This window comes from Ammospiza caudacuta, chromosome 18 (genome assembly GCF_027887145.1).
Source record: "Ammospiza caudacuta isolate bAmmCau1 chromosome 18, bAmmCau1.pri, whole genome shotgun sequence".
In the NCBI taxonomy this organism is placed as follows: Eukaryota; Metazoa; Chordata; class Aves; order Passeriformes; family Passerellidae; genus Ammospiza; species Ammospiza caudacuta.
This window is the reverse complement of record NC_080610.1, coordinates 11803497-11826558: the sequence shown is the minus strand read 5'-3', so window position 1 is coordinate 11826558 and position 23062 is coordinate 11803497. Positions and strand designations below refer to the sequence as shown.

General features: G+C 56.1%; 1 protein-coding gene across 1 annotated transcript; it reads left to right on the top strand.

Moving 5' to 3' along the window:
- Positions 1–280: 280 nt before the first annotated feature.
- On the top strand, positions 281–21921 carry ACACB (acetyl-CoA carboxylase beta). The gene is made up of 53 exons (XM_058816774.1): positions 281–410; positions 761–1185; positions 1846–1972; positions 2662–2800; positions 3091–3200; positions 3314–3395; positions 3784–3882; positions 4038–4147; positions 4400–4510; positions 4669–4878; positions 5196–5366; positions 5597–5758; positions 5938–6101; positions 6603–6753; positions 6830–6933; positions 7514–7595; positions 8149–8294; positions 8372–8522; positions 8599–8733; positions 9139–9285; positions 9362–9550; positions 9868–9968; positions 10048–10136; positions 10215–10339; positions 10619–10732; positions 10815–10928; positions 11259–11348; positions 11443–11561; positions 11778–11915; positions 12317–12413; positions 12505–12612; positions 12787–12843; positions 13428–13469; positions 13538–13753; positions 13829–13984; positions 14265–14468; positions 14926–15081; positions 15329–15451; positions 15765–16034; positions 16362–16459; positions 16602–16722; positions 16885–16995; positions 17205–17348; positions 17430–17550; positions 17696–17792; positions 17959–18055; positions 18261–18396; positions 18687–18864; positions 18979–19091; positions 19602–19756; positions 19903–20073; positions 20556–20692; positions 20801–21921. The coding sequence occupies exons 2-53, from the start codon at positions 770–772 to the stop codon at positions 20925–20927; spliced, it is 7131 nt and encodes a 2376-aa protein (XP_058672757.1). The 5' UTR covers positions 281–410; positions 761–769; the 3' UTR covers positions 20928–21921.
- Positions 21922–23062: the final 1141 nt, after the last annotated feature.

The following is a 23062-nucleotide window of genomic DNA, read 5'->3' as shown; positions in this document are numbered from 1 at the left end:
ATTGGTATTTTAACTCGGGGAGGGTGGAATGGGGAGTCCCTGTTCCCCCCAGGGAACCAAACCCATGAGCGTGTCCTTGTCCTCATCCCCGTGACCAGGCACAGGGCCAGGGCACCTTTGTCCCCCAAGGATCGGGTGTCCCCCTCCCTCCCTCCACCCTCATCTCCAGCAGAACTTTTCCAGACACGTTAGCAGCGAAATATTTCTGCTTGACGTGACCGTCACGTGCGAGACCAAGCTGGAACAGCCGGGCAGGGAGGGGGGCCTGTGCTTCCCTTGGGGCGGCCCTGGCACCGCGTGGGCTCCGGCCCGGGGACAGCGGGGAGGGACAGATGGACACACGGACCGACCGCTGACACTGCAGTGACCCGGGAGCCCGGCAGGGAGGGGGCTCGGGGCTGGTAGCCATGGTGAGGGGGCTCGGGCTGAGGGGAGGGCTCGGAGCTGAGGGGAGCTTGGGGGGGCTGAGGGAAGGTGAGGGGCTGAGGGGAAAGTGAGGCGCTTTTCCCTCACCCCCATGCCCACTCTGACGGGGATAATCCACCGCACTCACCGCGCTTCGGGGGTCCCGTTCAACGCCCCCCCGTGTGAGGAACCGCCATCCTGAGGGTGCTGTGAGGGCCGGCCGGGCCAGGCCGTGTCACCCCCCCGGCTCCTCACGGGGCTCCGCTCCGGCTGAGGGCGGCCGGCACCGGGCGCTGCGGGACGGGGCCGTGGTTTCAGCGGCACAGCCGTGACCGCCGTGCTCCGTGTCCCCCAGGGCCGGTGAATGCTGCCGGCTGCGCTGCTCCTGCTCGCTCTGCTGCTGCTCCTTTGGGCCAAAATGTCCAGCTCTCGGTGCGAGCAGGAGAAGGAGCCGGAGGAGAGCCCCGCAGCCAGGCAGAGCCCCCCGGTCCAGCAGAGCCCCCCGGGCCGGCAGAGCCCCCCGGGCCGGCAGCCGCCGCCGCGGGCCGGGCGGGCGGGCTCGGAGCAGGAGCAGCTCGCCGTGTACAACCCCGCGGCGCTGCGCCGCCCGGCCCTCGCCAAGTTCGTGCTGGGCTCCTTCGACGACAACTCCTCCGATGATGAGCCGATGGCCACGGCCTTCAGGGTGGGCCGGCGGCGCAGCAGCCTGGCCGGGGTGGCCGGTACCGTCCCCGAGCCAACCACCGTGAGCGACATTCTGGAGCCCAGCGCCGGCATCAGGTACGGATGGCAACCCCCGATGGCCGGAGCGTGGTCGGATAAGGATGTCCCAGTTAGGGAGGGTGGGTGTTTGTGGTGGGTACATTGCTGTTGATAAATAAAATTGGGGTGCACATGTGCAGGTGCTCCTCAGAACCACAAGGTGATGCCCCCAAATCCTGCTCCCTTTGAGGGAAGAGAGCCAGTGAGTGTCCTTGGCTGTGTGACAGCAGTGCCACCGGCAAGAAGCAGGGCAGGGGGTGCCCTCCAAAATCTCTAGTTTGGATGTGGGGCAGCTCACTGGGAAGCTCCCATGGGAGCACAGCTGATAATCCAGAAGAAACAACTTGGAAGCCAAATGCTGCTGCCTGCCTCCTCCAGCTGCTCTGCTGTGGCTAAAAATAACAAACCTTTAGCTGCAGGGACATGTTGTGACACTCGGCAGCCCGACGGTGGCTCTTGCCACGCAGGGTTTGAGGTGGTGCTGCCAGCAGTATCCGTGCTATTCTTCCATCCTTCCACAAATAAAGAATTTCCTGAGTCACATTGTAGATATGGTTGGTGACCTTTGCAGGACAGGCTCTGCAGGGGGTTTGGGGCTGGGGGGAGGGCTCACTGGAGTGGCTCTGGGCTCTCTGGGGTGGCCCTGGGCTCAGTGACAGCCACCACATCCCACCACAGGCCCAGCATGTCAGGGCTGAGCCTGACGAAGAGGACCCGCAGGAAGATGGACCTGCAGCGGGATTTTTCCGTTGCCTCCCCAGCCGAGTTCGTCACCCGCTTTGGGGGCAACCGTGTTATCGAGAAGGTCTGTCCCCACACATCCCTGCGTGTGCATGGCTAGGGGGTCACTGCTTTTCACAGGGACATCTTTGAGCACTGCCCAAATCTCCTGTATTTGCCAGCCTTGGAGCAATGGCAGCTCCTGATTGACACACTCCCCCTGCTTTGCTCCACACTTACCCCTTGCCCCTGCACTGCTGTCACAGACATATTTTATGAAAAATCCTTTTGTTAGGATCTTTTCTCCTGAGAAGCTGAGAAGCTTCAGCTTCTCCATGTTTTGCTGCTTTGGAATGTGATTTGGAGAATTGTTTATTTTACCCAGCTTGTGAAATTGTTTTTACTTGATGACCAATGACTGCCACCTGTGTCGAGGCTGTGAGCAGTCACAAGATTTTATTATCATTCTTTTCTATTCCTTTTAAGCATTCTGATGAAATCCTTTCTTCTATTCTTTACTATAGTTTTAATATATCATTTTCTTTTGATATAATATATATCATAAAATAATAAATCAGCTTTCTGAAACACGGAGTCAAGATTCTCATCTCTTCCCATGTTGGGGATGCCCGCAATTCCTACATTTGGTGACCACAAGTGAGGAAAAGTTACCACATTTGGTGACCTGGAGTGAGGAGCATTACCACACAATGCCATCCCTGGGGGTAGCAAGGCCAGGGCTCACCCTGCCACCCCCTGTCCCTGTGTCCCCAGGTCCTCATTGCCAACAATGGCATCGCTGCTGTGAAGTGCATGCGCTCCATCCGCCGCTGGGCCTACGAGATGTTCCGCAACGAGCGCGCCATTCGCTTCGTGGTCATGGTCACCCCCGAGGACCTCAAGGCTAACGCAGGTAATTCCTGAAAATATCCCCAGAAAGGAGGTTCCCTACCTGTGTCTGAGCCAGGGCAGCCCTTTCCTGCCTGGCACGTGAGGGTTCTGCACAGCCTGGAGTCACACAGTTTACTCCTGCGCAGCCAAATCCAGGAGTAAATTTTTCCCTGCTCCAGCCTCCCTGGGATGGAGGGTTTGGGAGGGAGATCTGGCTCAGGGATCTGGTTCAGGGATCTGGTTCAGGGATCTGGCTCGGGGATCTGGTTCAGGGATCTGGCTCTCACCACCACTTCCCGTGCTCTCTTGCAGAGTACATCAAGATGGCTGATCACTATGTGCCAGTCCCTGGAGGGACAAACAACAACAACTACGCCAACGTGGAGCTGATTGTGGACATTTCCAAACGGATCCCAGTCCAGGTAACGAGCATTTGTGTGGCTCCCGCCTCCTTGCAAGGCGGGTGATGTCCCTGTGTGCTGAGGAGCTGGGCACAGTGGGAGGTGCCACCCACTGCTGCTTCTCCTTGTGCCAGGCGGTGTGGGCTGGCTGGGGACACGCCTCAGAGAACCACAAGCTGCCAGAGCTGCTGCAGAAAAACGGGATAGCTTTCCTAGGTAAGGTCTCACTGCTTTTCCGTGCTGGGAGTTGGGCTGGTGTGTGCACTCACAGTCGCTGCCAGGGACACTGCACTGGGAGGGCCCCTTTGGTGCCTCTGGCATGCCCAACTCATGGAGTGGCCGTCTTCAGGCTGGTTTCCTGGGGCAGGAATCCTGCTGTTTTCTGGGTTTTCCCTGTAATGTTCAGGCTGATGCAGTGTTCACAGAGGAACATTGGGTGGGAGCAGACCTGGTGGGATTCCTAGTCCTGAGCTGGGCAGTGGGTTTGGGGAGGTTCCTTTCCTGCATCCCCAGTACTTGCAGAAGGCTTGTTGGGCCAACTCAGTGATGTGGGGATGGGCTGGTGGATTGAGCACCCCCTCAGCCCTTCTCTCCCTCTCCAAAGGTCCCCCCAGTGATGCCATGTGGGCGCTGGGGGACAAAGTTGCCTCCACCATCGTGGCTCAGACCCTGGAGATCCCCACACTGCCGTGGAGTGGGAGTGGTGAGTGCCTCCTCACAGCCCCCACACACTCCCTGGGATTTTGGAGTGCATGGAAACAGGAGAAATGATGGAACCCTCGGCTCCCTGGGCACACCCAGCATGCCACCCCATCTGTGCCACCCTGGTGGTGACCACAGCCCTGGCCATATCTGCAGGTCTGGTGGCTCAGTGGTCCGAGGAGGACCAGAATCAGCAGCAGACCATCAGCATCCCCCTGGAGACGTACGCACAGGGCTGCGTGAAGGACGTGGAGGAAGGCCTGGAGGTAAAGCTGAGCCTGTAGGCAACTGCTTATCTCTTGCCCACCATGATTCCTCCTCAGAGCCTGCCTGCCTTGGCTCTTCTGGCCTCCCAGCACACACCACAGTGACACAAGGCTGTGCCAGCAGCAGTTTGTCCCACTGAATGAATGTCACTTGGGATAACCCTGCTCAGGGATGCCTGGAATTGTGTGGGCTGTCGGGGTGATGCGCTGGGGTCCAAAACACTACAGTTACCCCATCCCTGACCCTCTCAGGTGGCCACGAGGATCGGCTACCCCCTGATGATCAAGGCAGCAGAAGGCGGCGGGGGCAAAGGCATCCGGAAAGTGGAGGCAGCAGAGGAATTCAGTGCCAGTTTCCGGCAGGTGAGAGGTGCCTGGAACCCCCATCCCTGTTCCTGTCCCATCCTGGCAGGGTCCTGCTCACACCCGGGGCACCTCCCACTTCCTGCCGCACCTCTGCCTCCATCCTGGGATGAATTTTGGGCGGTGATGCCAGAGCAGGACCCTCCCTCCGGCCGCAGGTGCAGGCGGAGGCGCCCGGATCCCCCATTTTCCTGATGCAGCTGGCGCAGCACGCTCGGCACCTGGAGGTGCAGGTCCTGGCAGATGAGTACGGCAACGCCATCTCCCTCTTCAGCCGGGACTGCTCCATCCAGCGCCGCCACCAGAAGATCATTGAGGAGGCACCCGCCACCATCGCTGCCCCCGCTGTCACCGAGATGATGGAGAAGGTGGGTGGCCTGATCTAAGGGCAGCTTGAGGGCTGGGTTTCCCAGTTTTAATGGGAAACTGGGCTGGGTTTATTGGGGTTTTAAGGAAGGAAGAGATCCTGAGCTGAGCAGGACTCCCTGCCCAGGTTGGTCGGGCACAGGAGCAGCCTCCCCACGGAAGTGATCACAGCCCTAAGTGTGCCAGAGTCCAAGGAGCGTTTGGACTTCCAGGCACACGGTTTTGGGGATGTCCTCTGCACAAGCAGGAGCTGGATGCCGATCCTGCGGGTCCCTTCCCAGGCAGGATTCCATGACCCAGGGGTTTCCCTCTCCCGCAGTGCGCTGTCCGCCTGGCGCAGATGGTTGGGTACGTCAGTGCGGGCACCGTGGAGTATCTGTACGGGGAGGACGGGAGCTTCCACTTCCTGGAGCTGAACCCCCGGCTGCAGGTGGAGCACCCGTGCACGGAGATGGTGGCGGACGTGAACCTCCCGGCTGCCCAGCTGCAGGTAGCTGCACACAGGGCTCACTCCAGGGGTGTTGGAGGAGGCAGTTTGGGTGTTTAGGGAGGAACACTGGGCTGGAGCCTGGCAGAGGGAAGCTGCCCCATATCCCAGCACGGAGGGTGCAGGTGAAAGAGGTGTGGCAGCTTTCCTTCTACTCTGGCTTCCCATTGGGAACTCTCCATTCGTATTCTGTCGGTGTCTCCCTGGCAGCTCAGGCCTTTGTCTCTCTGCAGATTGCAATGGGCATCCCCTTGCACAGGATAAAAGACATCCGGGTGCTGTATGGGGAGGGCCCCTGGGGGGACACCCCCATCTCCTTCCACAGCCCCTCCAACCCCCCCGTGCCCAGGGGCCACGTCATTGCTGCCCGGATCACCAGCGAGAACCCCGAGGAGGTGAGCTGGGGTTGGGTTGAGACAAAGGGACTCTGCCCCCCGTGGGGTTGAACTGGGCATGGTCCTCCCCAGCCCGACAGTGTTCATGGGATTGGTGCAATCCATGGGGGTTCCCCTTCCCTGGCTTGCTGCAGGATTCTCAATCCTGGTTCCTCCATCTCTGCTCTGTTTTGGCTCAGGGTTTCAAGCCCAGCTCGGGGACGGTGCAGGAGCTGAACTTCCGCAGCAGCAAGAACGTCTGGGGGTACTTCAGCGTGGCAGCAGCCGGGGGGCTGCACGAGTTTGCTGATTCCCAGTTTGGACACTGCTTCTCATGGGGAGAGAACCGGGAGGAGGCCACCTCGTGAGTGTGGCAGGATGAGTTGGAGGGCGTGTGGCCTTGGGAGGAACTGTGAGCTGGGAAAAGTGGTTTTTATCTGACAGGACCAGAACGGTGCTGCTGTGCTAAGCACCTGGCTTAGCCAGAATGTTTTGGACTGTGGTGGTCCTACAGCCCCAATTCATCCACCTGTTTCTCAAGGGCATGTTGAAGTCATCTGCTGAGCATTGCTTAGTGCCCATGAGCAGCAGTGTCCATCAGGAACTGAGCAGCAGTTTCATGGACAAGCTGATGGGGCTTGGAGTAACTTGATCTAGTGTCCCTGTCCATGGCAGGAGGTGGAACAAGAGAATTTTTAAGGTTGCTTCCAACCCAAACCATGCAGTGATTATAAAGGTGCTGGGGGCTCAGGAGCTCATCACCTCAGGAGCTCATCACCCTAGGCCCTGAAGCTCCCCAGTTCCCTCTGCTGGGAGCCAACTGCCACCTTCTCAATCATTAATGAAGGACTTTTCTCCCTGAAAGGAACATGGTGGTGGCCCTGAAGGAGCTGTCTATCCGTGGGGATTTCCGCACCACAGTGGAGTACCTGATCAAGCTGCTGGAGACAGAGAGCTTCCAGAGCAATGAGATCCACACGGGCTGGCTGGACCACCTGATTGCTGAGAAAGTGCAGGTGGGGGTGATGCCCTGGTGTCACCACTCCCCTCCCTTGGGGTAAAACCCAAACCCTGTTGTTTTTGCCCCCACAGGCAGAGAAGCCAGACACGATGCTGGGGGTTGTCTGTGGTGCCCTGAATGTGGCAGATGCTGCTTTCAGAGCATGCATGAGTGACTTCCTGCACACCCTGGAGAGGTGCGGAGTGGGGGCTGCACAGGGCGGGGGGCTCAGTCATGTGGAATCATCTGATTCCACCAGATCAGGTTGCTCCAAGCCCCATCCAACCTTGCCTTGAGGAATTCCAGGATTGGGGCAGTCACAATGGAGACCTAAGTGTTGTTCTGGGGCATCTTTCTTCCAGTTTTGCTTTACAAGTTCAGTGACAGTAGTGCTGTGACAGGCAGGGACAGGAGTATCTGGATCCTCAGTTATCAGTTTGGACAGTAGGAAAGGCTTCCCCTGGCTGGGAAAACAGTTTTCAAGGGGAAGTGGCTTGGCTCTGCAGTTTGCTTTTGTTGTTGAATATCAAGGTTATTCCTCCAGCCTTGGAGGACTCCCAGGGCTCTCCCATGTGCCTTATCTGAGTGTTTTCCCAGTGCCTGGCCTCCCTCCAGACCTGGCTGTGCATGGTGCTCGTGTGGGTCACTTAAAGCTGATGCTTGTCCCCTCTGGTCACCACTGTGCCCTCCCACCGGGACTGGGAGCACTGCTGACATGCCACAGGCTTGGAGAGGCTGGCAATGCCCTGGGGCCTGATCCCTCCATTGTTTTTCAGGGGCCAGGTGCTGCCAGCAGCCTCTCTGCTGAACATTGTCGATGTGGAGCTCCTCTATGAGGGTGTGAAGTACATTCTGCAGGTGAGAACAGGGTTGTGCTCCCCCCAGATCAGCCACAGTGCTTCTCAAGGGGTCAGGGACATGCTCCTGTCCCAGGGGAGAAAACTGAAATAAATACAGAGCTGTCCTTTAAAAATGGGCAACATAAAAATGAGCTTAATAACCTCATAACCTTAATAACCTCATTTTAACCTGACAAACATTTTCATACACCCCGTTGCCCTGAGTTATTAAGGGACTTCATTTTCTTGCTTTTAAACCAAATTAGTTGGACTTCATGCAAAACTCCTTACTCACGATGAAAGTGGCAAGCGAGCCATGTGCTGCATGAGCTCTGGGCTGTGTGTTAAACCAGTTCTGGGCTGTGAGTTGAGTTAAACCAGTTCTGGGTTGTGAGTTAAACCAGCTCTGGGCAGAGTTGACCAGCTCCTGGGTGCAGCCTGAGGTTGTGCCTCCTGCCTTGCCAGCACAGCCCTATCCCATGGGAGCAGCCCATGGGGAGGTGCCCCCTCAGCCCCTAGCCTTGCTGTCCAGTGTGTTTTGGGGTTGCACTGATGGTGTCCCCTGCCTGCAGGTGGCCCGCCAGTCACTGACCACCTACGTGGTCATCATGAACCGCACGCACATCGAGATCGACGTGCACCGCCTCAACGACGGGGGGCTGCTGCTCTCCTACGACGGCTGCAGCTACACCACCTACATGAAAGAGGAGATTGACAGGTACCCCCTGCCAGGGCTACCATCCCCCCTCCCCGATGGCCACCAGCTGGCTGGTGACACCTTTCCCTGTCCCTTAGGTACCGGATCACCATCGGCAACAAAACGTGCACCTTCGAGAAGGAGAAGGACCCGACGGTGCTGCGCTCACCGTGCGCGGGGAAGCTGCTGCAGTACATGGTGGAGGACGGTGGCCACGTGGACGAGGGGAAGGTTTATGCAGAGATCGAGGTGAGCTTTGCAGAAGAGCTGGAGGAGCAGAATTTTTGGTGCTGCTGGCTCAGTGACCGTGTCTCTTCCTTCCCAGGTGATGAAGATCATCATGACGCTGACGGTGGAGGAGGCGGGGAAGCTGAACTACGTCAAGCGGCCGGGAACGCTGCTGGAGGCTGGCTGTATCATTGCCCGCCTCCAGCTCGATGATCCCTCCAAAGTGAAGCCTGTGAGTCTCATAGGGGCTGCCATCCCCTCCTGCCAGCTCCCAGTTGGCATCCTGGGAATGCTCCCTAGGGGGCAAAATGGAGGAGCTGCTCTAGTGGGGCGTCACAGTGAAGGTCATGCCATGTCCTTGGGCTGTCTTTGGGTTCAAGTCCTGCTCCACTCTGCTTCCTTGATGTGCAGGAGCTCACATGCACTAAAAAGTGCATTTATAGCACTAAAATCTCCAGTTTTTCCATGTTATTTTCATCATGAGACACTGGCAGATCCATTATGCTTAATGTCAGGTGCTTCCTCATACCTGACCCAAAGCATGGGTTGTGCTGGGTTTCTGGGGCAGCTGCAGCTCTCAGGAGCTCTGTTTCTGACAACAACAACAGTTCAGCCCACCTCCCTCTGCCCTCTCCAGGCAAATCCATTCACAGGGGGACTCCCAGCCCAGCAGACCCTCCCCATCACTGGTGAGAAGCAGCACCAGGTTCTGCGCAACGTTCTGGACAACCTGACCAACGTCATGAATGGCTACTGCCTGCCCGAGCCCTACTTCAAGACCAAGGTGGGTGCCAGGCACCATGGGTTCCACCCAGTTGCCACGAGGGCAGGTCCAGCAGCACCATCTTCTGCTCCTGCAGGTGAAGGAGTGGGTGGCACAGCTGATGAAGACCCTGCGGGACCCTGCCCTGCCCCTGCTGGAGCTGCAGGAGATCATGACGAGCATTTCAGGACGGATCCCGCTGGCTGTGGAGAAATCCATCCGGAAGGTGATGGCGCAGTATGCCAGCAACATCACCTCTGTGCTCTGCCGCTTCCCCAGCCAGCAGGTGAGTGCCAAAGGGGGCTCACATCCTCTGCACTGGAGCCAGCTGGGAGCTCCTGCCTCAATTTGTGCTGCCAAGATTTTATAACAAATGAAATGAGTGAGGGAAGTATGTGGAGGTTTATATTTTGTATGTGTGTTTGGTTTTGTATGTGTATTTGCTTCTGTGTGTGCCTTTCTTTTTTATATTAATTTGTCATTTTGCATTTTTCACTTTGGGGAAAAAAAGTCAAGGGAAAGGCTCTAGGTGGAGTAAGCAAAGGGGGAGATGGCAGCCTCGTGCCCCTGAGCCACCCTGGACCCTGTCCCCTCTCCCCACAGATCGCCAACGTGCTGGACACCCATGCAGCCACGCTGCAGAGGAAGGCTGAGCGGGAGGTCTTCTTCATGAACACCCAGAGCCTGGTGCAGCTGGTGCAGAGGTGAGCCCCGTGCTGTCTGTCACCCCCATGTCCCCCCACAGCCACCTCCTCACAGCATGATGGGCTCTTTGCTCCCCAGGTATCGCAGTGGCATCCGGGGCTACATGAAGGCAGTGGTGTTGGACCTGCTCAGGCGCTACCTGCAAGTGGAGACACAGTTCCAGCATGGTGAGGGCTTGGGGCTCTCTGAGGGAGCTGCAGGGCTCTCTGGAGGAGCTGCAGGGCTCACCAGACCCTGCCCCACAGCTCACTACGATAAGTGTGTCATCAGCCTGCGGGAGCAATGCAAACCCAACATGACCCCCGTGGTGGAGAGCATCTTCTCCCATGCCCAGGTGGCCAAGAAGAACCAGCTGGTGATCATGTTAATTGTGAGTACAGCCTGTGCCTGCGACTCCAGGAGCAAAGGCTGGTGGCAGGGAAGAGTCAAGGCAGCTCTGCATTGTTTGAAGTGTCCATTTGTGCCTCGTTATCGGTTTATTTTAATTATCTTCCCTCTGTGGTGTTTTGTGACTATGCTTGGGTCAAAGAGAGCCCATTTTAGTCCCTTGGGTCTTGTCCCCTTTGGCTGCATGGGGCTGGGATGCAGGACGAAGCCATCCCACAAAGTGAGGAGCCTGAGCTGAGCCATGGTGGTTGTGACCTTGCAGGACCAGCTGTGTGGCCGTGACCCCACGCTGACAGATGAGCTGACAACCATCCTCCATGAGCTGACGCAGCTCAGCAAGACCGAGCACTCCAAAGTGGCACTGAGAGCCCGGCAGGTCAGCCAGCACCATGCAGTGCCACCCCATTCCTGTCCCCATCCCTGTCCCTTGTGCTCCCAGCTCCTCTCTCCCCTGGCAGGTGCTCATTGCCTCTCACATGCCCTCCTACGAGCTGCGGCACAACCAGGTTGAGTCCATCTTCATCTCTGCTATCGACATGTACGGACATGAGTACTGCCCTGAGAACCTGAAGGTTGGGAATTATGTGTTTTTCCAGAGGGAATTTGGGTGACTTCAGGGAAGGGGTCTGGCTGCAAGTGGTTTAGTCTTAAAAACAACTAAAAATCATTCAAAACCTTGCTGTAGTGCCTGTGTGGAGCAGAGGAGGGGGTGCACCCCAGTCCCTATGCATTGCTCCATGTTCCATTTGGGAGGGAACAGATGTGTGGATCCATGTCTGACTCTTCCAGTTTCCCCATGGTGGGCTGGGTATTCCATGGCACCCTGGTGACCAGTCCTGCACCTAAATGGAGCAAGGAAGTCTCACTTCATCCTTGCCCTAAATTTTCCTTTCTTCCCGCAGAAACTGATCCTGTCAGAAACCTCCATCTTTGATGTGCTCCCCGTGTTCTTCTACCACACCAACAGGGTGGTGCGCATGGCAGCGCTGGAGGTGAGGCCTGGGGGGCACAGAGTGGGGCCTGAGGGTGGCATGGGGGGCCCAGGGGTGGCAGGGGCAAGGTGGTACCTCCTGTATCCCCTCACAGGTGTACGTGCGGCGGGGGTACATCGCCTACGAGCTGCACAGCCTGCAGCACCAGCAGCTCTCTGATGGCACCTGCCTCGTGGAGTTCCAGTTCATGCTGCCCTGCTCCCACCCCAATAGGTACAGGGGTCCCTGCCACACACCTGTCCTGCTCCCCTGGACACAAAGCCTTTCACAAAGCTCTGTATCATCCCCTCTGTGCAAAGTCGTGCTGCCACCACACTGTCCCATTGCCAATGGAGCAGGATGAGCGCTCTCCAGGTCAAGGTCTCCTATGGGAGCTGTGTGGTCCCACATGGTGCCTTCCCCAGAGCTGACACTTGCTCCCCATGACAGGATATCCATCCCTGTCAGCATCACCAACCCTGACCTGGCCCGGCACAGCACTGAGCTCTTCATGGACAGTGGTTTCTGCCCCGGGAGCCAGAGGATGGGAGTCATGGTGGCCTTCCGCAGATTCGAGGACTTCAAAAGGTGGGGATGCAGGGACACACCTGGCCAGTGTTTGTGCATTTTGGGTCATTGGAGAGCAAACTGGGGTGGAAGAGCCACAGCTGGGGGCAGCTGGGTGGTGTTAGAGGCAGCTCCAGTTCCCAGTGTAGCTGCAGACTGGGTATTCTCAGTACAACATTTACCTTGTGGGGACATGAGGAACGTGGGGAAAGCTTACATGGCACAGCTTACATTTGAACATTAATGCAGCAGAGCCCAGAGCTGCATTTCTTAAGCTGTGGGTTTGCTGTGGGATGGTGGGGCCATTGTGCTGGTACCTATGTCCCTGTCACACTGTCACAGTGGGTTCCTGGCGCTGTTCCTTCAGGCAGGAGGTGGGCACAACATGCTGGCTTGTGACCCCACCTCTGCTGTTTGGGCAGGAACTTTGATGAAGTGATCTGGTGCTTCTCCAACTCGTCGGACAGTGGGCTCCTCAGTGATGCACAGGCCACCACCTATGATGAGGAGGACACCAAGGTGGGCATGAAGCTGCTGCTGGTGTCCCCAGGTGGTGCTAGGACAGCACTGATGCTGCTGGCCAGGGTTGACTGTAGGGTTTTGTTGCCAGAACATCCATGAGGAGCCAATCCACATCCTCAACATCGCGCTCTGCTCAGCTGACCACGCAGAAGATGAGAAGCTGGTGCCCATCTTCAGAGCCTTTGCCCAGTCCAAGGTTTGTTGCTGGGGCTGGACCCTCTTTTTGTAAACTCTGCAAGCCAGAACACTGTACCCAAGGACACTGCCTCCTCTCCATGCAGTGCAAAATGCTGCAGTTTAGGTTTTGTTTGCTCCCTTGGTGGATATGTTTAAGCTCTCTTAACTGGCGGCATTTTCTGTTTCTGTGTAGAAAAAGATCCTCGTTGAACATGGTCTCCGGAGAATCACGTTCCTCATTGCCCAGCAGGTGAGTGCAGCTCAGATTCTGACATCTATAAATACCTTACAGACACAGCACTGAGTGATGGATGGACCCACTGTGCTTCAGGAGCTGGGAATTAATTAATGAGCAATTCAATGAGTGATTCATCTCCTGTATAATCCTTTATCCTGCTCATGTTTCCAGTAACGTGGTTCCTGCAGAGCCACTCCATAGCTTTAAGGTGCCTTTAGAAGCCATCACAGAGTAGAAGCCCAGAGTGGTTTGGGTGAGAAGGGACCTTAGAGTTCATCCTGTTCCGCTCCCTGCTATGAGGTGGAACTCTCCACTGTCCCAGGTTTCTCCAAGCCCTCTCCAACCTGGCCTGGGACACTTCCAGGGATGAGGCAGCCACAGCTTCTTTGGGCAGCCTGTGCCAAGGGCTCACCTCCTTCACAGGGAACAATTCCTTCCTAAAATCTAATCTAATCAATCCCTCCCTGCCCTTTTCCCTTTGGGGGAGAACAAAGCCTGCAAAGTTTTTTTTAAATGGAGAATCAATCAATGGAGAATCAACAATCCTCTGTGGGCCAGGCCTATTCACATTGCCTTCTCTCTCCCTTTTGCTGCAGAGAGAATTCCCAAAGTTCTTCACCTTCAGAGCCAGGGACGAGGTAAGATCCCGTGGGAGTGGTGCCGGCGCGGCTCCAGCACGGCCCTGGCTCACGGCTGTGCCCGGCAGTTCGCAGAGGATCGGATCTACCGGCACCTGGAGCCGGCGCTCGCCTTCCAGCTGGAGCTGAGCCGCATGCGCAACTTCGACCTGACGGCCATCCCCTGTGCCAACCACAAGATGCACCTGTACCTGGGGGCTGCCAAGGTTCAGGCGGGCACCGAGGCCACCGACTACCGCTTCTTCATCCGCGCCATCGTGCGCCACTCCGACCTCATCACCAAGGCAGGGTGGCACCCTGGGGCACAGTGAGGGTGCAGGGTTGGCCTGGCCCCTGCTGAGCCACCTGCTCCATCACAGGAGGCTTCCTTCGAGTACCTGCAGAACGAGGGCGAGCGGCTGCTCCTGGAGGCCATGGATGAGCTGGAGGTGGCTTTCAACAACACCATCGTGCGCACTGACTGCAACCACATCTTCCTCAACTTTGTGCCCACCGTCATCATGGACCCGTCCAAGGTGTGTTTCTTGGGGGTCCTGCTTCCTCTGTCCTGGAAAAGTTTCTCTGTCGTGCCCTGTGCACAGATGGGCAGCCAGCCCCCACCATCTTTCCCTGTCCCCAGTGGAGAGGGTGGATATCAGCACCAGGCCCATGGAGAGACAGAAGGGACTCACCCAAAGCAAATCCGAAATGGCTGTTTGGGGTGGACATGCAACAGGGCTGCTCCAGCCGTGGCATTGTGTGCTCAGTGCTGTCCCTGAGGTCACCAACCCCCACTTTGTGCCATCCCCTGAGCAGATCGAGGAGTCGGTGCGCTCCATGGTGATGCGCTACGGCAGCCGCCTCTGGAAGCTGCGTGTGCTGCAGGCTGAGGTGAAGATCAACATCCGCCTGACGCCCACTGCCACCGCCATCCCCATCCGCCTCTTCCTCACAAACGAGTCCGGATATTACCTGGACATCAGCCTCTACAAGGAAGTGAGGGACCCTGGCACTGGCAGTGTGAGTAACCCAGTAGTGACTGCAGGAACACAACCATGGCTGCCTGAGTGCTGCCAGCTCCAGCAGAGCTTTAGGGGGGCTTCTGCAAAACTCCTCGTGAACGTGCAGTGCTGATCTGCCCAGAGACCCCAAACTTCTAACAGTATTCCCACAGCTGGGTTGGTTTCATCCATCTGTCTGCATCCAATTGGGGTGGTGCTTTATTCAAAATGTGCTGAGCTTTATCCATTTAGGTTCCTTAGGTTGATGCTGGTGTGGGGCTGGGCAGTTTTGAGTGCTGGAGGTGATGGTCAGTGTTGGAGTGTCACTAGTACTGGCAGCACATCAGTGTGACAGTCCCCTTAATAGTGAAAAAATGAGTGGAAAATCACCTTGACCAAGCAGGGCTCAGCAGTGCTCCAGAAAAAGTCACCATGACATCCAGGGAAGGCAACCAATGCTCTGCTTTTCTCTCCAGATCATGTTCCAGTCGTATGGGGACAAGCAGGGGCCGCAGCATGGGATGCTCATCAACACCCCCTATGTCACCAAGGACCTGCTTCAGGCCAAGCGCTTCCAGGCACAGTCCTTGGGCACCACCTATGTGTATGACTTCCCAGAGATGATCAGGCAGGTGAGTCTGGCTGAGCAGAAAGAGGCTCCAAATTACTGCTCTTTATCCCCAAATATTCCCACCTGAGGAAAAGGTCCCTCTCCTCAGGCTGTCAAATGAGAAAACAAAAAGAGCCCAAGCTCCAACATTTTTGGTTATATGAAACATTTCTAAACCAATTCCTAGCTCTTGGAATTCCTGAAACTAGATGGTCTTTAAGTTCTCTTCCAAGCTAAACCATTCCAAGCAACATGCTGTGTCTCCACAGGCTCTCTTCAAGCTGTGGGGCTCCTCGGACCTGTATCCCAAGGACATCATGACCTACACTGAGCTGGTCCTGGACTCTCAGGGGCACCTCGTGCAGATGAACAGGGTCCCTGGAGGGAACGAGGTAGCAGGGAATTGTTTGGAATTGGGCAGAGGAAGCAGGTGGGAATGGCTGGTGGCTTAATCTGGCTGTGTTTAAAGCTTGGGAGATGCTCCTCAACCATTTTGTCTGATGGTTAATGCCACCTGCAGCTCAGCCCCTGTGTCTCTTGGACGTGGCACTTAGTGCTCTCGTCTAGTTGACAAAGTGGTGATCAGTCAAGCATTGGACTCAGTGATCTTGGAGGTCTTTTCGAGCCTGGTTAATTCTGTGATTCTGTAAATGACTCTAACTCTCTGGAGATTCTTCTGTGTAACCTTGTGCCGTTTCGAGGCAGGTGGGGATGGTTGCTTTCAAAATGAAGCTGAAGACCCCTGAGTACCCCAAAGGCCGGGACATTGTGCTCATCTGCAATGACATCACACACAAGATTGGCTCCTTTGGGCCTGAGGAGGACCTGGTGTTCCTGAGGGCATCAGAGCTGGCACGGGCTGAGGGCATCCCCCGCATCTACATTGCCGCCAACAGCGGCGCCCGCATCGGCTTTGCTGAGGAGATTAAACACATGTTCCAGGTGGCCTGGGTGGACCCAGCTGAGCCCTTCAAGGTGTGTGGGCACCTCCCCTCCTGCAGCACAGGAAACAGCAGAGGGTCCAGCTGGGGAAGGGATGAGCAGAGTTAAAGTGGGATGTCAGGTTGTGGGATTAGAGCAGGAGTGAGACCACACCTGCACCCAGCACCATGGGGATGGTTCCTTTGGCTTCTCCCACGTGGTGGAGGTGAAGGTGCCAGTGCTGGCATGGCTGCTCTGTTCAGCTCTGGTCCCTGAGCTGCTGCACAGCATGGTTTGGGATAGGTTTGGGAAAGGACCATGTGCCATGTGAGCATGTGTGTGGGGGGCTCCATAAGCTATCCTTCTCCTCTTTCCTTGCAGGGGTTCAGGTACCTGTACCTGACTCCCCAGGACTACACAAGGATCAGCGCCATGAACTCGGTGCGCTGTGAGCATGTGGAGGAAGGTGGAGAGTCCAGGTGAGTCCCATATCCCATGAGACACACAGAGCCACTGAAGCTCTGCCCTAACCCCACCAAGATGCATCTTCCACCTCAGCATCCTGCCAGGCACATCATGCAGGTGAGTGCTTCCCAGACCACAGCTCCACTTTCTCTGCAGGTATGTCCTGCTGGACATCATTGGGAAGGACAATGGATTTGGGGTGGAAAACCTGAGAGCAGCTGGTACCATAGCTGGGGAGTCCTCCCGTGCCTATGACGAAATAGTGACCATCAGCATGGTACAGTGGGGCTCTTCCCCTCTCTGCTCCTCCCCTCTCTCCTGCTGGCTCTTAAAGTCACCATAGGAGGGGTGACAGGATGCAACAAGCCCTTCACAGCATCCTTCTCCAGGTGTGTGCTGCAGCCCCAGTGACCCCAGGTGTCCCTTTATGTATGCCCAGGTGACTTGTCGTGCCATCGGCATCGGTGCCTACCTGGTGAGGCTGGGCCAGCGTGTCATCCAGGTGGAGAACTCCCACATCATCCTCACAGGTGTCACAGCTCTCAACAAGGTACCAAGCTCTGGCTGCATATCCTCCATGGCGCTGTCCTTCTCACCACTCCCTGTGTGGGCTCCTTCCCTGTCCCATGGAACATCAGCCTGGATAGAGGTGGAGATTCTGCCTCAGCCTAGAGGGAATTTGCCTGTGCAGAGGTTTGGGCTGACAAACAGAGCAAGGGAGCAGCTCCTGTGTCAGCAGAGCCCCATGTGTTTCCCTAGGTGCTGGGACGGGAGGTTTACACATCCAACAACCAGCTGGGAGGAGTGCAGATCATGCATAACAATGGTGTTTCTCATGTCACTGTCCCAGATGACTTTGAGGGGGTCTACACCATCCTGCAGTGGCTCTCATACATACCCAAGGTAGGAGGGTGCTGCAGGGGGGAAGGAGGGGGATGTCACCCATACCTGGCTGGTGACCTGCCCTCGGGGTCTCCCTTACAGGATAACCAGAGCCCAGTGCCTGTCACTGCCATAATTGACCCTGTTGAAAGAGAAATTGGTTTTGTCCCTTCCAAAGTCCCCTATGACCCCAGGTGGATGCTGGCAGGGAGACCCCATCCAAGTAAGTGAGAACAACCCAAGGCCTGTGCAGCACTGCTCCCAAATGCATCCTGTAGGTGCAGAAGATGCTCTTGGCTGTGGGTTGGTGTTCAGGAACCTTTCAGTGCTTGCCCTTGCACCACTCCATGTTTTCCTGTGCTCTGCAGCTCTCAAAGGGACCTGGCAGAGCGGCTTCTTCGACCAGGGCAGCTTCATGGAGATCATGAAGCCGTGGGCTCAGACCGTGGTGGTTGGCAGAGCAAGGTACTGCCAGGAGCAGGGGATGGAGCTGGGATCCTGCATGTGTGGCCCCTCACCTTCAATCCCTGTCTGTGGCACTGCTTTTGGGATGGTGGAGAGGGACCAGCTCTCTGGTGGGGCTGGGGTGGAGGGGAACAGGCCTTGCTGAGCCCACCCTGCCCTGCCACAGGCTGGGAGGTCTCCCTGTGGGTGTCATCGCTGTTGAGACCCGCACCGTGGAGGTGACAATACCTGCTGACCCTGCCAACCTGGACTCAGAGGCAAAGGTGAGTGGGGTACAGCTGGGGCCAGGTGGCATCTGAGAGGAATTGGGGGGAAGGGAGGAGTAATAGCTCAGCATGATCCTTGGGCATAATTTTCCTTAATTCAGGTGAAATCAAGGGTGCTGGGGCAGTTTGTTTTCTTGAAGCTGTTTCATGCAGCGTGCCAGGAAGAACTGGCACAGTCTCAGCTGCTCACTGTCTTTTCCAGATAATCCAGCAGGCTGGACAGGTGTGGTTCCCAGACTCTGCTTTTAAAACAGCCCAGGCCATTCGGGACTTTAACCGGGAGCACCTCCCGCTGATGATCTTTGCCAACTGGAGAGGCTTCTCCAGCGGCATGAAAGGTACCTGTGCTTGGGATGCCCCCATTCCCATGGTGTGTGACAAAACTCTGTCACCCCTTCCACCCCACAGGGTCCTGAGATGGCCCAGCCTACCAGGGTATGCAGCACTCTGGGATGTGGGGTTGGGTTGGGCTGAGGAGGTCAGAAGTCCCAGGGGTTGGTGGCTTCCTGCTGGCTGGTTTTGCAGGCTGCTTTGTCTGTCCAATAGACAAGGTGGCTTTGGGCAGCTGGGAGCAGGCTGGGACAGTGGCATTTGGGACACCCAGCCCCTGAGTCCCTTTGTGTTTCAGACATGTACGACCAGATGCTGAAGTTTGGTGCCTTCATTGTGGACAGCCTGCGGGACTTCAGGCAGCCAGTGCTGGTGTACATCCCCCCTCACGCCGAGCTGCGCGGCGGCTCCTGGGTGGTCATCGACTCCACCATCAACCCCCTGCACGTGGAGCTCTACGCTGACAAGGAGAGCAGGTCAGCAGCCTGAACACCTGTGTGGGTCATCCAAAATACCTGTGTGCATAATTTTGTCCTAGGATTTATTCTCCCATGCACACCAGTCCTTGTTTTACCAAACTTCCCTTCCAGGGGAGGCATTTTGGAGCCTGGAGGAACAGTGGAGATCAAGTTCAGAAAGAAGGATCTAGTGAAGACCATGAGAAGGATTGATACAGTTTATGCCAAGCTTGTTGAACAGATGGGTAAGGAAAGGGAGTTTTGGGTTGTGGACACTGGTGGTGGTAAGCCAAACATGAGGCTCAAGCACTTTGGTGGCAACCACCAGTGTTCTGGGAAAACTCTTTTTGTCTTTTCTGTTGGTGGAGCTGAGAGGATGTGGTGGTACTTTAGAACACCTGTTATCTCCTGGGGGCTCCATCAATGGGTTAAATGGGGCTGGGGTCTTCTCCCATGCTTTGGGATGAAGGATGGCCATGGCCACGTTGAATCGATTCCTGATGCATCAGGAGCTCCTTGCCCCCACGTCCCTCCAGCCTGCCACAGCATGGTCCCACAAAGTCCTTGCAAATGCCATCTCCCCTCTCATGTAGCAGGCACTGAGTGTGGTGTGACTTCTTTGTGGCTTGTATGACTTTGGTGTCAGTGTGCCAAGGAAAGAGCCATGGCACTGGGCACGGTGGCTGATGTGGCAGCATAGAGGCGACGCCCTGGTGGCATCACCGGGGGGCTGCTCAGCCCGCTGTGTCCCGCAGGCTCCCCCGAGCTGTCGGAGGCGCAGCGCAAGCAGCTGGAGCAGCAGCTGAAGGCGCGGGAGGAGCTGCTGCTGCCCGTGTACCACCAGGTGGCCGTGCGCTTCGCAGACCTGCACGACACCCCGGGCCGCATGCAGGAGAAAGGGGTCATCACGGTGAGCCGGGCACCGGGGAGGGGCTCCGAGGTGACAGGCAAAGGTGGGGGGAAAATCCCTCCCCTGTGACATCCCTGCCCTCCATCCCGCCGGAGCCGGGAGCCAGCAGCCGCCGGCAAACCCGGGCTGTGCTCCGATTTCCCCAGGACATCCTGGAGTGGAAGAGCGCCCGCTCCTTCCTCTACTGGCGGCTGCGGCGGCTGCTGCTGGAGGAGATGGTGAAGGGGGAGGTGCTGAAGGCCAACAGCGAGCTCACCCACATCCACATCCAGTCCATGCTGCGGCGCTGGTTCATGGAGACCGAAGGAGCTGAGAAGGTACCCCCCAGCCCCGGCTTCCTGAGGCACCTCCAGCCAGGGCATCCCGAGGGATCTCAGCTTGCTCTGCCACCATTCAGAAGTGTCAGTAGTGTTTCAGAGTGTGATGGGAATGTGTGAGCATGGGCAGTGAAGCAGCCCTGGGCTGGGGCTGGCTCTTCAAATCAGGTGACTCCAGTTGGGTGCTGGTGCTCAGTGATGGCAAATTAGTCCACAAATAAACATTTTTTACTTCCCAGAGCAAAAATGGGGTTTTTAGCATTTGGGCTGTTCTCAAATGACACTCAGGTTGCTGTGCCTTCCTCAGGAAGCAGGACATGCAAAGGAACCATGTTTTACCTCTTTGCTTTTTAAGTGGTTTGCAAATAGGTGCAGATCAGGGAAGAAAAATCCCCTGGCCTGGATTTGAGGCTCCAGGAGGAAGGGAGGGCTCAGGCTGTGCAGGCAGCAGGACCCCCTGCCCACAGTGCTGCTTTCTCCAGGGCTACCTCTGGGACAACAACCAGGTGGTGGTGGAGTGGCTGGAGAAGCACATGCAGGAGGAGGATGGCACCCAGTCAGCCATCAGGCAGAACATCAAGTACCTGAAGCGGGATTACATCCTCAAGCACATCCGGAGGTGAGTGCTGTGGGATCTGGGATGAGAAGGGGTCCCTGGGATGGGAACAGCAGGTGGTGGAGACCAGACAGTTCTCACTTTGGCCTCTCTCTGCCCTGTGCCTTGCAGCTTGCTCCAGGCCAACCCTGAGCTGACCATGGACTGCATCGTGCAGATGGCTCAGCACATCACCGGCCCACAGAAGGCCCAGGTCGCCCATCTCCTGTCCAGGGTGGACACTGATGATCCCTCCTGATCTGGACAATCACCACAGGGTAGGAGAAGCACCAGGACACAGCCAGACCTCACTTGCCCACCTGGCTCCTCAGCCCTTGAACTGAAGCCTTGGACTCTTGTTTATGTGCCTAAATAAAGGACACCAGTGCTTTTAAGTATTTTAAGCCATGGAGATGGTCTTGCCATCCATGCAGTCCTCTCTGACACTGGGGGTGCTGCCAGAAGATGAACTTGTCCTGAGCCAAGCCTGGAATCTGGACCTGGTGCAGAACTTGGTTTTAAAAAGAATCCAAAATATTTTCCTGTTTTAGTTGCCAGCCCTTGGTCTTTCAAACAAGCACCAGGTCAGACACGTCTCATGAGACTGGACAGAGCTGGAGGCACAGACCCCTAGCCAGAGCCGGTGTCCAGCTGGCTGGGTTCAAGCTGACCAGGCACCAAGACCAGGAAATGAGAAGCAGCCTCCAAGTGATGCTTTATAAACTGTGAGGAGCAATTTCTGTCATCCTTCCCCTCACTGGGGAGCAAAGAGAAAATGTGGCCATGAGTAGCTGATGGTCCAGGAAAGACCTCAGTGAGCTAATCTGGGAGCTGCTCCCTTGGGAATGTCCAAGGGTCCATCAGGCTTTGGCTGACCTGGCTGTGCCTCTCGTGTCCTTTCTGGCTCCTGCAGAGCATGGAGAGGAGGGAGGATGGCTCCAGTGTCCTGGTTCCTCCTTGGAAGCAGCAGAGCCAGGGGGAGCTGTCACCTGCTGGGACCTGTACCCTGCTGCTCAGGTAGCCTTTGATCACCTTGGTTATGGAGGGGAAATTTGAGGTTTTCCAGTGCCTCTGGCTGTGTCATTTCCCCAGCACAGATTTGCCTTGGGCTCAAAAGGAGGAGGGTCAGGAAGGTGGGACACCTGGCTCAAGTGCAGTGCTGGTATTGCCCTGGGCAAGGTGTTGGACACCTCCTGGGATCCCACAAAGTCTGTAGGAGGTCTCCTGTCCTGGGGTGGGGATGGGAAGGGTCTTGTGGGTCGCTTCCTGGCTGGAAGGTGTCACTGCTGACAGGCAATAAAGTGAGCTCAGCTTCCAGAGAACTCCCTGACCTCTGTGTCTTCTGTCATTGTCCTGAGCAGGGCCTGGTGTCTCTGGCACTGGGCAGCCCCTTCTCTGTGGCACAGGACCTGTTTGGGGTGGGACAGCTCTGAGCATCCCTCCTGCCAGCCCCTGTCCCCACTACAGAGCTTTTCCAGGCATTTCAGAGGGTTTCAGGAACAGGGTGACACCGCAGGGGAAGAACTCTGAGAGTAAATACCTGTAAACTCTTAGAGTAAATACCTGTAAACTCTTACTCTCCTGGAGGATTTGAGCCAAGGATCCACCTTCAATTTGGCCGTAGGGTCTGTAAAGGGAAAAAAGCTTGGGAAACCCAACATAACACCAGAGCAGGCACCACACAGCACATCCAGAATGCCCCAGGCATAGTGCTAAGAAATGTTTATTAAAAAAAGCAAAGACATTGTAGGTGACACCAGTCACAGCAAAGGATCATTCATCACATTTGTCCTTGGACAATAAATTATCATGTGGAGCATCATGGTGCCCTTTGGAAGAGGTTGCCATGGAGGGATGCACTGGGAGGATACAGGCACAGATATTTCCAAGCCCCCTGATCTTCATATTTTTCAAGCAAGAAAGTGCCCTGTGGGGCCACTCCAGCATCCTGCATCCTCCAGCTTTAATCCATGGATGGGTGTGGGAGAGAAAAGTCTGGGAGCACCTGGGTACGGCACCGGGAAATTCTCTGAATGCACAGGAACAGACAAAACCCAAGGTATAAATGTCACTTTTTGCTCACAGAGGTATAAGTAGACTAAATGCTAAATTCCAACATATTTCAGATGTTTCATCACATTATTTTCAATGCATGTTAACAAGTACAAAGCAGGGTTTGAAATTCTTTTTTAAAAGCTACATTAGAATCAGGGGTTTTAGTTAATTAGCAAAGACTATTATGAAAGGTACAGTGACAATATTTGGTCTCTGAATTTTTTAAAAAGCATGAATTTCACAGTATCAAAAGTGCTTATTAAAGAAGTGTAGTGTAAAAACTGATAGGATGGTTGTGGTTCTGATGATGAATAATTTAGTGGCTGTAAGAAAGGTTAC